The sequence below is a fragment of the Coffea arabica genome, chromosome 4e, assembly GCF_036785885.1.
Source record: "Coffea arabica cultivar ET-39 chromosome 4e, Coffea Arabica ET-39 HiFi, whole genome shotgun sequence".
Classification (NCBI taxonomy): domain Eukaryota; kingdom Viridiplantae; phylum Streptophyta; class Magnoliopsida; order Gentianales; family Rubiaceae; genus Coffea; species Coffea arabica.
Window position 1 is genome coordinate 5,721,438 of NC_092317.1, and position 15,754 is coordinate 5,737,191.

Sequence of the window (15,754 nt, forward strand, 5' to 3'; positions counted from 1 at the left end):
AGCAGCCGCCTTGCCCGTTCTTTCTATTGGTCGGTGGATTCACCTCTCACCCTACACAATCTGCAATTCATTAAATGTTGGCGTCTCCATGCAAGATTTGCACATCTTTAAACATGCTTTCCCGGGTTTTCATGCACCGAATAGAAGACAGGTAATCATGTAAATTTCTTTCCCTTGCATTTCAGCTTGCATTTCTTGTTTTGCTTCATTTTATGTATTGCTTCCGCTTCTTCTTCCTCGAGCTTTTCCTTCCCTCCGTTTCGTTGTGCGTCTTTCTTCATTCACTGTTATTAGTGTTTTCTGTTGTCTGCTATTACATCTATTGTAAATGATGCTCTATTTTCCCTCCCCCTGTTCTTGTAATAGTATTTATATTTTTTCCCCTTCCATTATTTTGTTTTTCATATTCTTCTACTTCCCATGCTTACTGCTTTTTTTTTACCTGTCACTATTATTAATATTCCTTTTGCATTTTTTTTGTTTTATGATTCTCTTTGTTCTATCATTTTTTATTCTCATTGCATTGTTGTCTCTTATTGTTTGAAGTTCGATTTTTCACTTTCCTTTTGCCCAATTTTTTTGTTGCCTCTATTTTTTTTTTCAGCTTTCCTGCTGAAACATTGCTTTTGCTTTTGTTAGAGACTCTTTTCTCCTATTTTTTCTCCCGCGCTTGTATGCTTCGTGTGCTTTCTTGGTCATATTCATTTATTTACTGCTACTGTTTCTACGCTTTGCAGTTTAGTGGCATTTATTAATATTCTTTATTTTTTGTATTTGTTCCTATCTGACAATGACATTTTCCTATTATCCATTTTTGCATGGCCCTCTTAATTTCCTCCAAGTTTTGGCTGTTTTGCTGACTACGAGCTGCTGCTTATTTTTCTTGCTGCGGCAAAAGGTACTTGCTTTTTTTTTTATTGGAATTGAAGCATTATCTTTAATAGTTCATTCATCTTTGTTCTTCTCCTTTGATCAAACGCTTATTAGCTACTTTTTTTCTCCATTTTTCGTATATTATCCTAAAAAGTTTGTTTTCTCATGCTTAAACACTTAAAAAAATAACCATATTTCTTGTTTTATTTCTCACCTTCATAGTTCGTACACTTAACTTTTTTGTGTATGAAATACAGAACAAAGAATGTTGTGCCAGAAAGTAGCATCATCAATGAAACCGAATTTCATTCAAGACATCTCTGATGGGCTATCATTCTATGACATCTTTACTCAGCAAAACCAGCATAATTTTGTGAGCTCTGGCTATATCCTGTTTTATTTTATCATTCATTATTTTCTTTCCCACTAATAATTTTTTTTTGTCGATGAACAACAGAAAGTGCCCAAGTTTGTATCCTTCTTCATGCATGGTGACAAAACTACTCTGATCACGCTGAGAACTGGAAACAAAACAGTCACTCTTGGAATGCGTCAGAGATAGTTTACAAATAATTGGAACACATTTAAGTTTGAGCATCAACTACAATTTGACGACGCTTTAGTATTTATCCCTAAATCAAAGTCCTGCTATACTGTCCTAATCTTCAACAAACATGGAGTCGAAAAACTATTCCCTTGGTACAATAAGTTCTACATCTTCTCTGATGCACCAACCGGTAGAACTTAGACCTTTCTTTTAAATTTATTCTGCAAGAAACGTTGTTCTTCTTATATGTTCAATAAACATATGAATGCCAGATTTTATTGTCCATTCTTTTTCCATATCAATTTAACTTAGCAATTTATCGACAACATGCTGCAGAATTATTTTCAACCATTCAGGACCGTGCTTGATTTTTTGTAAAAAGCTTTGAATAAATCTACAACTTCAACTTTCAACGCTTCATTATTCTCATATAATATGCAATTTTACGATGCTTCTTGAAAAAACCAAAATAACATCTTATCTTTAAACTTATACCTTTTATTAAGAACGGTATACTTAATATGACTATGATACAATTCAAATATATTGTAGCATAAACCAAGAAAGCTATCAAACAAAAAAATGCGTTAATAAAAAAATTAAGTTAAGCTGTTCCAATAGATGCTCACAATTACATGACACACACCAAAACATGAAATACATTAAAATCAACAAGTGTGTGTATAAAAAGTCCTTCCATACATGTTGACCAAATTGGTAACTGATAGTGTGAGGAGTCGAGCCTATGTAATTTCGTGACTTTGAAACGTGACCTTTATTACTGTGACATCATATCCAAACTCAAAAAAGTTTTCACCCGTAAAAAGCCAAATAATATGTAAATATATGAATTGTAATAAATGTTCTTTAATTCTATTAATTACACCAAATTATTTTGCCTACAAATGTTCTCCATATCGTTAGTTTATAATTGCAATCCGCCGGTTACCAAATTTCATTGTGGGCATTACATAAATTCTTCACCGTGCGCAAGCACGGTATATTTCTGCTAGTAGTCTAAAGTACTCGTTTGATAGACTAGAGCAATTTGGCGCTTCATTGGCACGCTTCAAATGCACACTATCAATCAGGTATCCGGACGCTTGGGCCTTGGCTATGCAACTTGAACAATCATCACATGTAGAACTGACTTTATTCTAGTATTTTATAGGAAAATATGTACTCAATTAGCTTGAAGTGAATTAAATCATGATTGTCAGCATTTTAAACTTTTGATTGTGAAGGCCTTAATTGTTTGACAACTCCCATGATTATTTTGGCTAAACTACTCAAGTTGCCTCGTTATACTTAAAAAAAAAAATCTCAATTCAATCTTTAACACTAAGAAGTGACTTGATTTAATCCCTTGGAAATAACTCATGTCATTTTTATGTTGAATTAGTAGTCAAAAGATTTAATCGTGCATTTCCAATATAACGGGGTCTATGTGTTATATCAACGATACATTGTTGATGATCAGACTATATGAATTCCAATTCTTTCAGCAAAGGTGATATCCAAACAACAAAATTTCTTCAAAGACATCTAATAAAGAGATTACCAAGTACCCATGTTATTGTTTAAGCAATATTAGTAAGTATGTTTTCATAAACAGCATTTTATTTGGGTTGAAATCAAATCAACACCTATATGCATTTCATAAACAGCGTTCTATGACGGATGAATGAGGATGTAGGGAGAGGGACAAAACGGAGGAGGTGGAGGTGGGCTGAGTTTCTTCTGTTGAGAAGAGTCAAGTCTCTTGAAAACTGAAGCAGATACCGCTTGAGGTGAAAAAGGACTGAGGGTGAAGGAGAAGAGGAAGAAGAGGATGATGAAGATGTTAACGGAAGGAAATGGGCTTGGAGCTTTTCGAGCCATGTAAATGTTTGTGGTTTTTGCCGCAGCAGACAACAAACAAAGAAGAGAAGTGATGAGAAGTTTGGGAGATGAGCATGGGTTTATATACACGTACGTCGATCTGCATGCAGGGCATCAGTAGCGTGTTACTATTATTATTAAAGGTACGTCCATATCAATTTAATTTCCATAGAAAAGTAAAAGTTTGGTACCTTATCATACAAAAAAGAGAGTACATACACAATTAATCACCAGTCCTTCAAATCAAGATATGTTCAATGTGTAAGTGAGAATGTACAACTGATATTCCTAGTCTACGAGTGTCGTTACCGTATGAAAGAAACGGAAAAAACAAGAAGATTTTAACAACCGCCCTCCCCCAGCAGATCGACTGGTTTCCGTAGTCCCCTTATAAGGGGCAGGTCACTGGTTCGACCCCGGGGAGCTAACACGCTGTGAACCTTGGGACGGGGCTCTCACAGCCGCAGGGGATTAATCGGGCCCAATGGTTCCAGACACCCTTTTGTGTCGGAAAAAAAAAAAAAGACATGAAGCATTATGCATCCATGCCATTGGATATATAGTAGGCTTGATGTTATACAATGCAAATTTTCTTAAAAAAGAAAAACTTTAAATCAAAATAAATCTTAACCTATCAATTATTGATTTAAGCTATCAAAACATTGGCATGTAACATGCAAATAATCGTTGCTTATAGGGCATCATTCCTTTCCGTCTCACACGCAGATTAGTCCATTGGTGGTTCTTTCTATCTTTTTTTTTTTTTTTTTTTTTTTTGAATATTTGGTTCATAGAGGTTCCAACTTTTACAAGGAGAAGGAAAAATAGGAGAGTTTAAGGGTCAAGACCTTACGGTCAGTCACCTAAAAGCATCCGTGCCAATTGAGTTGAGTTTTGGAAACAAAATCTTGGCCTTTCCACTATAGTAGGATATAACTAAATGCCCGGATTAACTCAGTTTCCATAAATTAAAAAAAAAAAAGAGTAAGAAATTGGTACCTCTGATCAATTCCAAGGGTAGATATATAATATAATTATTAGTCCTTCAAATGTAGACGAGTGTAAGTAGACTTAAAAGGAGTCCATGATATTGATAGTTGATCTTTTGGTCACAATAATTATTTCGAGATGTTTGATTCTTCGTAATGTGGAATAACTTTCCTCCAGACATTCTAAAGAAACATGATGGACCAAGTTGCTGTTTGTGAGGTCGGATCGTCTCTTGCGCAAGGATTTTTGGGTAATGAATTGATCTTTCAAGAAAAACACTATTTACAAAAACAAATGTTTGTATGTTTTTCTTCATTTATGTTCAATTCAATTCTCTATAATATATATTAGTAGTATTTGTTTAGAGGGAGCACCTTCATGCATGGACTAACTTGGATCTCTAGAGGTTCTCCTTCACATTTGACGTGCAGATTACGCCATTAGGCAATTCGGGCGACTGAGCGGTCAACACAAGGCAACATCAAAACAGCTACGCATTTGGCCCACCAGTACTAGGCAACCAATCAAACTACTCCGGTCTTGATTTATTTTCTACAGTTTCCATTTCATCTACTTCTCCACTACTGATCCTCTAGAGAAAGCTCAGTCGTTAAATTTTCTAGTCTGTTCAAATGTCTAACATCAAAATTTAAATTTAAATCAAAACATTAAAGTGAGAACAAAGTGTCATCTTGGGAATAAAAAGGTACTTGGATTTCTTCTTTGCAATAAAATGGATAACTTCTTTGCATATGAATATATGATGTTAAGTACTTTATTTACTCATAAAACCCATATTTTGGTTTAAGAAAAGCAATACCTAATGAAATGGTAAAATGAGAACGGTAACAAAGATTATAGTCTAAAGTACTCGTTTGATAGGCTAGTGCAATTTGGCGTTTCACTTGTACGCTTCAAATGCACATTATCAATCAGGTATCCGGACGCTTGGCTATGCAACTTGAACAATCATTACATGTAGAACTGACTTTATTCTAGTATTCTATAGGAAAATATGTACTCAATTAGCCTGAAGTGAATTAAATCATGATTGTCAGCATTTTAAACTTTTGATTGTGAAGGCCTTAATTGTTTGACAACTCCCATGATTATTTTGGCTAAACCAGTCAAGTTGCCTCGTTATACTTCCAAAAAAAAAAAAATCTCAATTCAATCTTTAACACTAAGAAGTGACTTGATTTAATCCGGCCCTTGGAAATAACTCAAGTAATTTTTACGTTGAATTAGCAGCCAAAAGATTTAATCGTGTATTTCCAATATAACGGGGTCTATGTGTTATATTAACGATATATTGTTGTCATCATCAGATCAGACTATATGTTAAGTTTTTGAATTCCAACTCTTTCAGCAAAGGTGATATCCAAGCAACAAAATTTCTTCAAAGACGTCTAATAAAGAGATTACCAAGTACCCATGTTATTGTTTAAGCACTATTAGAAGTACGTTTTCATAAACAGCATTTTATTTGGGTTGAAATCAAATCAACACCTATATGCTTTTTAACATTTATTTGGGCTGAAACCAAACATCTTGTTGGCAAGGTCGTAAGTAACCCGAAACCCCTGCTGCTGCGTGTTGCCGATTATTGAGACACTTTGAGAAGTGGTCTTAAAAGCCAAACAGAACGTGCCGTCGGAATCAGCACGAAACAGGTAATTTTGAGGTTTCAGCGGCAGCGTCTTGCCCCCGGAGAACTGAAACGACATCATTGGGAAGCCATCTCTGGTGGGCGTAGAGGATAGATCATAACAAGTGTCGAGATCACCGATTCCAGCGGCGGGAGGCAAGTTTTTAGCGTACTTAACAAAGGTGTCGCGGACCGAGTTATATACCTGAGCTGGCAACGCCGTGATGGTGGTACCCGAGTCGACGATGATTCCCCCACGCCCATCTTCGCCTATTTGATAATCCGATGCAGGAATGGGCACTTGTTCTCCATTAATAGTGATCCCCGTGAGTTCCACGTAGTAATAAATCTCAGATTTTGGGTTCATAATCAAGGGAACGAGGATTGAGTCACCGGGTGGAACTGAGTTAAACTCGAGAGTCGAGGACGAGCTGGAGTCCAAATCCACGAGGCAGTAGGAGAAAGACTTCGCCTGAATTTGAGAAGGAAAGCCTACTGCAGTGCCCCCAAGGCCAAGTATGCCAGCTGCCTTGCCAAATCGGCCTTGATTCTCAAGCCCGCACCCGATAGCCACTTTCTGAACTGAACCCGAACTCCCGAACGACACCGTTTCAGTGGCAAATTCTCCAATACTGACGGAATTATCCCCGTACAACGCTCTGTAGATGCAAGTGTTGTTTTGGCCGCACTTGTAATCCGGGCTCAAGGCGGTGCACTGCTGCGATGTGCAGGATAAAGGGCTGTAAGATGAGGATCCGGATGGGTCGAAGATCGGGTCGGATTGGTTAAAGCATGGATCGCAGGGCAGGCATTGGAGCCAGTTGATTTGGCTACCCGTATCCGCTATCAGGTAGTATTCTTTCACGGGTTGGCCCACTCCGACGCGAGCTGCGTACGCTCCGCCAGATGGAGTCAGGGGAGCTTCGAGGTCCTCCGGTTGGACTTGGACGTCGGGTTTGATGCCATGAGGGCGGTTGAAGGCGGAGAGAGCCCGCTCAATGTTGGAGTTGATGACCTCGGCTCGGGCCCGGTCACTTGCGAGCCGGGAGAGAACGAGGTCGGAGTAGCTGTCGTATGGCGGCTTTATGACGGATGAATGCGGATGCAGGGAGAGGGACAAAACGGAGGAGGTGGAGGTGGGCTGAGTTTCTTCTGTTGACAAGAGTCGAAGTCTCTTGAAAACTGAAGCAGACACCACTTGAGGTGAAAAAGGACTGAGGGTGAAGGAGAAGAAGAAGAAGAGGATGATGAAGATGTTAATGGACGGAAATGGGCTTGGAGCTTTTCGAGCCATGTAAATGTTTGTGGTTTTTGTCGCAGCAGACAACAAACAAAGAAGACAAGTGATGAGAAGTTTGGGAGATGAGCTTGGGTTTATATACACTTACACGTACGTCGATCTGCATGCAGGGCATCAGTAGCGTATTACTATTATTTATTGAAGGTACATATCACAAAGATCCATATCAATTTAAATTCCATAGAAAAGTAAAAGTTTGGTACCATAACATACAAGAAAGAGAGTACATACACAATTAATCACCAGTCCTTCAAATCAAGATATGTTCAATGTGTAAGTGAGAATGTACAACTGAGAATGTTCAATTTTCGACTACGAGCGTCGTTACCGTATGAAAGAAAGGGAAAGAACGAGAAGATTTTAACAACCTTTAATAGGCTTCTTAGTGGAAATTTTGAGTCCTGGGAGGGAAGACTTTTTAGAGTCTTGCAGGCGTCCGCCACATCGCGATAGTTGGTCTTTCTGATACAGGCATATAAAAAAGGAATCAAATTGGAATTTACGGTGGAAACAAGGTAGATGCGCCAACGGCAGCTGGTGTTTCATTTTCATGATACAGACTGGGGAAATTTTGGAGCATCCATGCCATTGGATATATAGCTATGTTTTCAGAACCGGACCGGATAGCGACTCGGCCAAGGTCAGGGGTCAGGGGTCAATGGGTTCGACCGGGGGTCGATAGGGGTCGAACCGGATGACGTCATAAATAAAAATTATTTAAAAATTAAAATATTATATATATCATATCTAATAATATATTGATATTAATAAAGGTATATTCATACATATTTGATGTTTCAAATATATTTAACAAGAAAATACAAAGAAATTAGAACAATCAAGTAGCAATTTATATTATTTAATAAATATTAACAAGTTTAGAATTAAAATTATGAATTTAATTGAAAAATAACATCAAATTGTAGGACAATATTTATAAAGTATCAAATATTTGAGGTATACGAATAAGTTTTAACAATTTAGGGGGCCAAAACATAATATTATAAAGTTTGAATTTTTTTTTTAAAAAATTACTGTTGAACCGGAAAAACCGGGTTTTTCCCGGTCAAACCCGGTCAAACCCGGATTTTGACCGGCTTTGACCGAGTTTTAAAATTTCCGGTTTTCTAAGTTGACTCGGACCGGCTACCTGGCCGGTTCCCGGTTCGACCGGTTCGACCGGCCGGTCCGGTCCGAGTTTGAAAACAGAGATATATAGTAGGCTTGATGTTATACAATGCAAATTTTAAAAAAAAAAAAAACTTTAAATCAAAATAAATCTTGACCTATCAATTATTGATTTAAGCTATCCAAACACTGGCATGTAACATGCAAATAATCGTTACTCATAGGGCATCATTCCTTTCCATCTCACACGCAGATTTGGCCATTCATAAATTCCTATATTGATCATCTGCTTGACCTTTGGAGAGGGTCTTCAAAAAAAAAAAAAAAAGGACCTTTTGAGAGGAAAGACTTGAAGGAGAGAAGACTTCGATAGTTGCCGAGTCGGTCTTCTCGAACGTGGTTCGCGATGTTTGATTCTTTGTAGTGAGGAATATATTTTTCTCCAGACAAAGGCTGTCAAGGTAGAGGGGCCAGCAATGACTGTAATTTCGTTTGCATCATATACGGCTTGACTGCTGCGGTAAATCGCCTAGTTTATAAACACAATCATGGTTAACAAGAAAAAAAAAAATCCAACAGAAAATCGCAATCTACCAACAAAAGGAAGAAACTTAGAGATATTACTTTACTGCATCTATCTTTTTCTTCTTCTTCTTCTTCTTTTTTCTCTTTTTTATTACGGTAGGAAAGTTTGGTCTTCCTTGGTTCTTTCTTTCATTTTTTTTTTTTTTGAATATTTGGTTCATAGAGGTTCCAACTTTTACAAGGAGAAGGAAAAATAAGAGAGTTTTAAGGGTCAAGACCTTACGGTCGGTCACCTAAAAGCATCGGTGCCAATTGAGCTGAGTTTTGGAAACAAAATTTTGGCCTTTCCATTATAGTGGGATATAACTAAATGCCCGGATTAACTCAATTTCCATAAATTAAAAAAAATTAAGAAATTGGTACCTTTGAATTCCAAGGGTAGATATATAATTACTAGTACTCCTTCAAATGTAGACGAGTGTAAATAGACTTAAAAGGAGTCCATGATATTGATAGTCCATGATATAATTACTAGTTGGTCTTTTGGTCACAATAATTATTTCGATATGTTTGATTCTTCGTAATGCGGAATAACTTTCCTCCAGACATTCTAAAGACACGTACTGAAACTGATGGACCAAGTTGCTGTTTGTGAGGTGCCATTAATCCGGGTGGGAACGTCTCTTGTGCAAGGATTTCTGGACTAGACCTTCCAACTTGCGCTTGCCGCAAAGATGTTTTGGGTAATGAATTGATTTTTCAAGAAAAACACCCTGCAAACGTAATTAATTGCACTTTCATTTGCCAAAATTTTTTTAGTCCCTGCAAACGGGATGCTGGTGAGTTTGGATTGTAAATTATTTGAAATAATTTTATGAAAAAAGTATTGTAGCACTTTTTTGATATGATGCATGTGATTGAAAGATGTATTAATGATGCAAATCATTCAGTATGTGTAAATAAGTTATAAATAAAGTGTAATTATTTACAATCCAAACACACTCCTTAATTTATAGGAGTACTATTTTTTATGTTTTTTCTTCATTTATGTTCACTAAAGAAAAGAAAAATGAAATACAATGACCAAAATCAATTCAATTCTCTATAACCTATATTAGTACCTTTTTTTTTTTTTTGGAGGGAGCACCTTCATGCATGGACTAACTTGGATCTCTAGAGGTTCTCCTTCACATTTGACGTGCATAGTGCGCCATTAGGCATTGGGGCGACTAAGCGGTCAACACAAGGCAACATCAAAACAGTTGCGCATTTGGCCCACCAGTAGTACTAGGCAACCAATCAGACTACTCCGGTCTTGATTTATTTTCTTCAGTTTCCATTTCATCTACTTCTCCACTGAACCTCTAGAGAAAGCTCAGTCGTTAAATTTTCTTGTCTGTTCAAATGTCTAACATCAAAATTAGAATTTTAATCAAAACCTTAAAGTGGAAACAAAGTGTCATCTTTTGTTTTTCAAAAAAACAAAATAAACTAATGACAGTAAATACATCAAAACGTAAAACAGATCTAATAGATGGGAGAAATTTCCTCCTAATTTGAAACTCCAAAAATGTGATTCTCGACTAGATTAATGCAAGTCTTATAAATTGATTACATTTTCAATCAATTCAATTTCAGGGTAAACATGCAATATGCCCAAGTATAGCCCTGCCCTGGTTTTCACGGTACAACCACTTCTTCATTCAAAGAAGTCATTAGCATACTATAGAAAGAAAAGGACCCTAAAGAATAAGAATCACAAAAGTTAGTTTGGTTAAGAAAACCAAATACTTTAGAGCAAAGGTAGACGATGAGATCCTCAAAATATCATAACTATGAAAACATTTAGCATATATTTATATATATGAAGAACAACATTTATTTAGGTTGAAATCAACTGTATATATTCTAGTAGTAGCACTGGAGGGAGGGAGTGCTCTAACATTGATTCGGACTAAAACCAATCATCTTATTGGCAAGGTCGTAATTAACCCTCATCCCTTGCTGCTGTATATTCCCAAGTATTGAGACAGATTGCGTAGTGACAGTAAAAGCCAAACAATTCTTGGCACTATCACCAACACGAAACCAGTAATTTGCAGGCCTCAACGGCAGCGTTTTGCCCCCAGAGAAATCAAGCGACATCGTTGGATAGCCATCTGTGGGGTTTGACGATAGATCATAGCAAGTGTCAAATTTAACTAGACCACCATCGTAGCCGCTCGTGCGAGTCAAGGCTTTAGCGTACTTAACAAACGTATCACGGACCGAGTTATAAACCTCATCTGGCAACGCCGTTATGGTGGTGCCCGAGTCAACTACAATTCCCCCACTTCCATCTTGGCCTATTTGGTAAGCTGATGCGGGAATGGGTACTTGTTCTCCATTAATGGTAATCCCCGTGAGCTCCACGTAGTAAAAAACCTCAATTCTTCGATTGATTATCAAGGGAACGAGGACTGAGTCACCAGGTGGAGCTGAGTTAAACTCAAGAGTCGAGGACTTGCCCGAGTCTCTATCCACGAGACAGTAGGAGAAGGACGTCGCTTGAATTTGAGAAGGAAAGCTTACAGGAGTGCCCCCAAGACCAAGTATCCCAGACGCCCCCCCGCGTTGATTATGGCCGCACCCGATGGCTACTTTATCAACCGAACCTGAACTTCCAAACGACACCGTTTCAGTGGCGAATTCTCCCTCAACAGTGGATCTATCTCCGTAGCTCGTTATAAACATACACGGGTCAGCTTGGCAATTTCGGTTTTCGCCCAGTGAGGCACATTCCTGGGATGCACAGGATAAAAGACTGTAAGATGAAGACCCAGATGGGTCAAAGACCGAACCGGACACGCTAGAACATCCATCGCAGGGTAGGCATTGGAGCCAGTTGATTTCGCTACCCGTATCCGCTAGCAGGAAGAAATCTTTTACTGGTTGGCCCACTCCGACCTGAGCTAAGTACGCTCCTCCAAATGGAGTCAGCGTAGTTTCCAGGTCCTCCGGTTGGACTTGGGCGTCCGGTTTAATATCATGAGGGCGGTTGAAGGTGGAGAGAGCCCGCTCAATTTTGGAGTTGATGAGCTTGGCTCGGGCTCGGTCACTCGCCAGTCGGGAGCGTACGAGGTCGGAGTAGTTGTTGTTTGGCGGCTTTATGATGGATGAATAAGGATGTAGGGAGAGGGACAAAACGGAGGAGGTCGAGGTGGGGTGAGCTTTTTCTGTTGAGAAGAGCTGAAGTCTTTTGAAAACTGAAGCAGAGACTGCTTGAGGTGAAAATGGACTGAGGGTGAAGGAGAAGAAGAAGAAGAGGATGATGAGGATGTTAATGGAAGGAAATGGCCTTTGAGCTTCTCGAGCCATGTTTGTGGTTTTGGAGCAGAAGAGAAGACAGGAGAGAAGGGATGAGAAGTTTGGAAGGAGCAAGGGTTTATATATATAGACGTCGATCTGCATGGAGGGCATGTGGTTAATTAAGACATGGCTGCACTCACATTTTATTTATTTATTTAGTTTTTTGTTTAGGATAAGTTCAAATTCAATTACGGTAGAAAACGTTGATCAGACACAACCACACGCTTCTTTCCTGAAGAAATGAAGAGAAAATTAAACTAGAAGTTGCTTAAAGATAGCACGTATAGTAATTCAGATGCTGCGTATATATGGAGAAGCAGTTTGAAAAATGGCCCCTCACAAATATCACCGTATTAACCATCCTCTCAACTTTTTAAGAGCGAAGACTTAGAGGAGCGTCCACGACAGTTGGTCCTTCTGGTGGGCATTGGTCACAATAATTATCTAGAAATGTTTTATTCTTTGCAATGTGGAATAACTTTCCTCTACACATGCATATTAATGGCATTGAATATGATGGCAAATTGGAATTGCAGTAGCTAGGGAACAAGAAGGCTTTCAACAACTCAGTTTGATCTTTCATGATGAGCAAATATATATTGGCTCGACTGCAGAGTTATGCCTAATTAGAAATAATTAGGGTTAATATAAAAAATAAAAAAAACCCACAGAAAATTGCTATCTGCCAATCACACTGATTACTGTGACTTCCTTGTTTCCGATAGTCATGCCTTCGTTATCTATAGTTAAATGGTGGGTGCTATGGATTAATAGATTCAAGTAACAATTTTTCGTAAAGAAATGTTTAAGGGTTTACGTAAAAAAAAAAAATCAAGGGAGTGGAGTGTAAAATTCAGGTAATCGTTTTTCATGCAGAAACTCTCTTTCGGTATCGCATGCATTGCAGATTAGGTCATTAGGCGATTAATTAGCGGTCAACGGTACGCAACATTCAAAACAGTTGCACATTTTTATTTAGTCCACTCGTCAACCAATCAGACCATTTCGTCATTCGTTAATGCTCTTTCTAGATCAAAAATGTCTAACAGGATTGAATTAAACCTAAAATGAAAAGAAATTGTACCTTTTGCTTTTTTTTTTTTTTTAATTTGGGGATAATTTCATTCAATGAAAATTGCACTAATAGCAGTAAATAACATCAAAATGTGCAAGGAATGCAACAGACAGAAGGAATTTTCTTCTGTTTCGAAGAATTAAGAGAATCCAAATTGTTATTCTCAAGTAGACTAATGCAAGTTTCATAAACTAATTAGTTAGCATTTTGAATTATTAGCTCTATTTGCTAGTAAAACAAAAAACAAAAAAGCACCTAGACCAAAGCAATAGAAGAGAAAGAACAAAAGGTCAACTAGAAAATTATTATCAAATTAGGGTCTGTTTGGTTGGAAGTAAAATGTTTTCCTTGGGAAAATATTTTTCGTGGAAGTAATTTTCCATGAAAATCATTTTCCTTTCATCATTTTCAGGTGTTTGGTTAGCTTATTGAAAATATTTTCTTACTTCATTTTTTTGGTGTTTGTTTAACTTTTGAAATATTTTCACTTTTATCTCTATCTTTATTTTCTACACATTATAACTACATACTTTTTCCCATACAAAATAAGAAAATTTATCTCATTGTTTAACTTTAAAAAATCTTGGAGAAATGTATATATGAATAAAAAATATCTCCTTAAGCAATAAACAAATTGCTGGTCATTTAGTGTCAAATATCAATCACATGCAATGCTTATTGTGACATATATCTTGCACTCTCACTGCTGAAAGTTTCTCTAGAAAAAAATGTCCTTATTATACATAATCAATTACTAGCATAGGATGAGCAGGATGAGGTTTTTTTTTTTTTTTTTTTTTGAATATACTATGGGGAGGGTTGGGTGGTACGGGGGAGGGAGTGTAAGGAAGAGGTATTGGGTTCGAGTCCTCCTGTTTACATTAAAAAAAAAAGAACATACTACAAGATGTTTTCAGTAAGTTTGGAACATACTACAGGCGGAATGCATGCATTTCGGAAAACAATTTCAGTAAGTTTGGAAGGGAAGTTGTTTTCCATAAGATGAATGAAAATATTTTACATAGGAAAATGTTTTCAGTAACTTTTGTGCAACCAAACACGGGAAATTGGGAAAATATTTTCCTGGAAAATATTTTCACCCGAAACAAACGGACCCTTAAAGTTGTAAATTTCCGTTGATATTATCAAATATTATCAAGTTTCATAAACTAACGTTGTGCGCTTCCGTTATTTCTATTGGCAGATTATAATCAAAGTGGCGATGGCAAAGACAATATCAATCAGGCTGTCGATCTAACGATTTGTTTTATGTGTTGAATCATTCTGCAAGTAAAGCCAACCGAGTCAATGGCGACTAGTCATCAATTAGGCAACCAAAGAAGTTAACCTTCTTTGATATCCATTAATTAGAGCCTACAAAGACCAGGTCTTTTTTCTTGCCAATATTAAATTTTTAAGGCCAAACGTCCAGCAGCAAAACAAAGCATTAAAGATGGAAAAGAAAAAGAAAAATTTCCCTTTTATAGTTTTATTAGGTCAAGCCAGGAGTAGGACTAGAAGAAGGAAAACGTTTCTTCCATTACTTCTTCACAACTTAACTCCGATATGTGTAACTTGATTGTCGGAGACAAATCAAGGGACTTAACCCTGATTCTCCTACTCCTGGTTGCAGGTCATCAGATCGGAAGACCTTACGAGTTCCAGCTCGATCGTGCAACGAGCAATTGATAAATCATTACACCGAAAACGGAGAGGATTTTTCTTGTAGATATACCTTAATTGACATGATCGAATATGTGTGGTTCGTTTTGTTAGAAAAGCTAGCTCAAGGATTAATCCAGCAAAAACAATGAAAGACTTCACATAACTTGCTTTTAAATTAAAATGAAGACAGCAGGGCTGAAACCAATCAGCCTTGTTATGTTCCACACAAGTAATATTTTGCATGCATTTATGTGGATAATGAAACGGGCAATCGAATGGTTGTACAATTCCCTCCTTGCCAAGTAATTGATTTCCTGACAGTTCCCCCCAAACGATGTGGACTATATATCAACAAAGTACATCATATATACCATATTTACTAATCGAAAGAGGGATTATTTTTCCTATATAATGTATATCTGATCACATATAGATGCATGACTCATATAGACTTATTCTTGATTGATTACTTTAGCTAATTATGGATTCTAATGTTAGATAATCAGTTTCTTTGATATTTTTATTTATTTTAATTATACAATTTTTTTATTTTTAATATTAAAAAAACTGAAATTCATAATCAATCAAAAAATTAAATTTTACTAATTCTCATTATTCTCTATAGTCATTTTTTTTAATCTTAATCTGATTTTGTAAAATCTGAAACCAAGCAGTATTAGTATGAATTTACAAATATTTTGGTTCCAATTTCTTCGGATGTCCTCTCGAAGGAAGGGACAATATTTTGGTTCAAATCAAATATACTCTCCTACT

General features: G+C 37.0%; 2 protein-coding genes across 7 annotated transcripts in view; both read right to left on the reverse strand.

The window, feature by feature from the left end:
* Window positions 1-5,699: 5,699 nt before the first annotated feature.
* Window positions 5,700-7,272, reverse strand: LOC113742300 (protein ASPARTIC PROTEASE IN GUARD CELL 1-like). The gene has a single exon (XM_027270113.2). The coding sequence runs from the start codon at window positions 7,231-7,233 to the stop codon at window positions 5,812-5,814; it is 1,422 nt and encodes a 473-aa protein (XP_027125914.1). The 5' UTR covers window positions 7,234-7,272; the 3' UTR covers window positions 5,700-5,811.
* A 2,593-nt stretch (window positions 7,273-9,865) lies between these two features.
* The window catches only part of LOC113742593 (protein ASPARTIC PROTEASE IN GUARD CELL 1), a 67,554-nt gene continuing 61,665 nt past the window's right edge, over window positions 9,866-15,754 (reverse strand). For 2 of the 6 annotated variants that reach the window (XR_011813512.1, XM_027270465.2), the window contains exon 2: window positions 9,866-10,256. Coding sequence is in view for 3 of the 6 variants with exons in the window: in XM_027270465.2 (XP_027126266.1) it covers window positions 10,197-10,256 (60 nt within the window). In the remaining 3 variants the exon portion in view is untranslated. Of the gene's footprint in view, window positions 10,301-15,754 lie in introns of all 6 variants that reach the window. The other 4 variants (XR_011813511.1, XM_027270467.2, XR_011813510.1 and 1 more) reach the window with 2 other exon arrangements.

What these genes read in the sequence shown, in the direction of transcription:
- LOC113742300 (XM_027270113.2), bottom strand. Translation starts at nt 7,233, where the DNA reads ATGGCTCGAAAAGCTCCAAGCCCATTTCCGTCCATTAACATCTTCATC.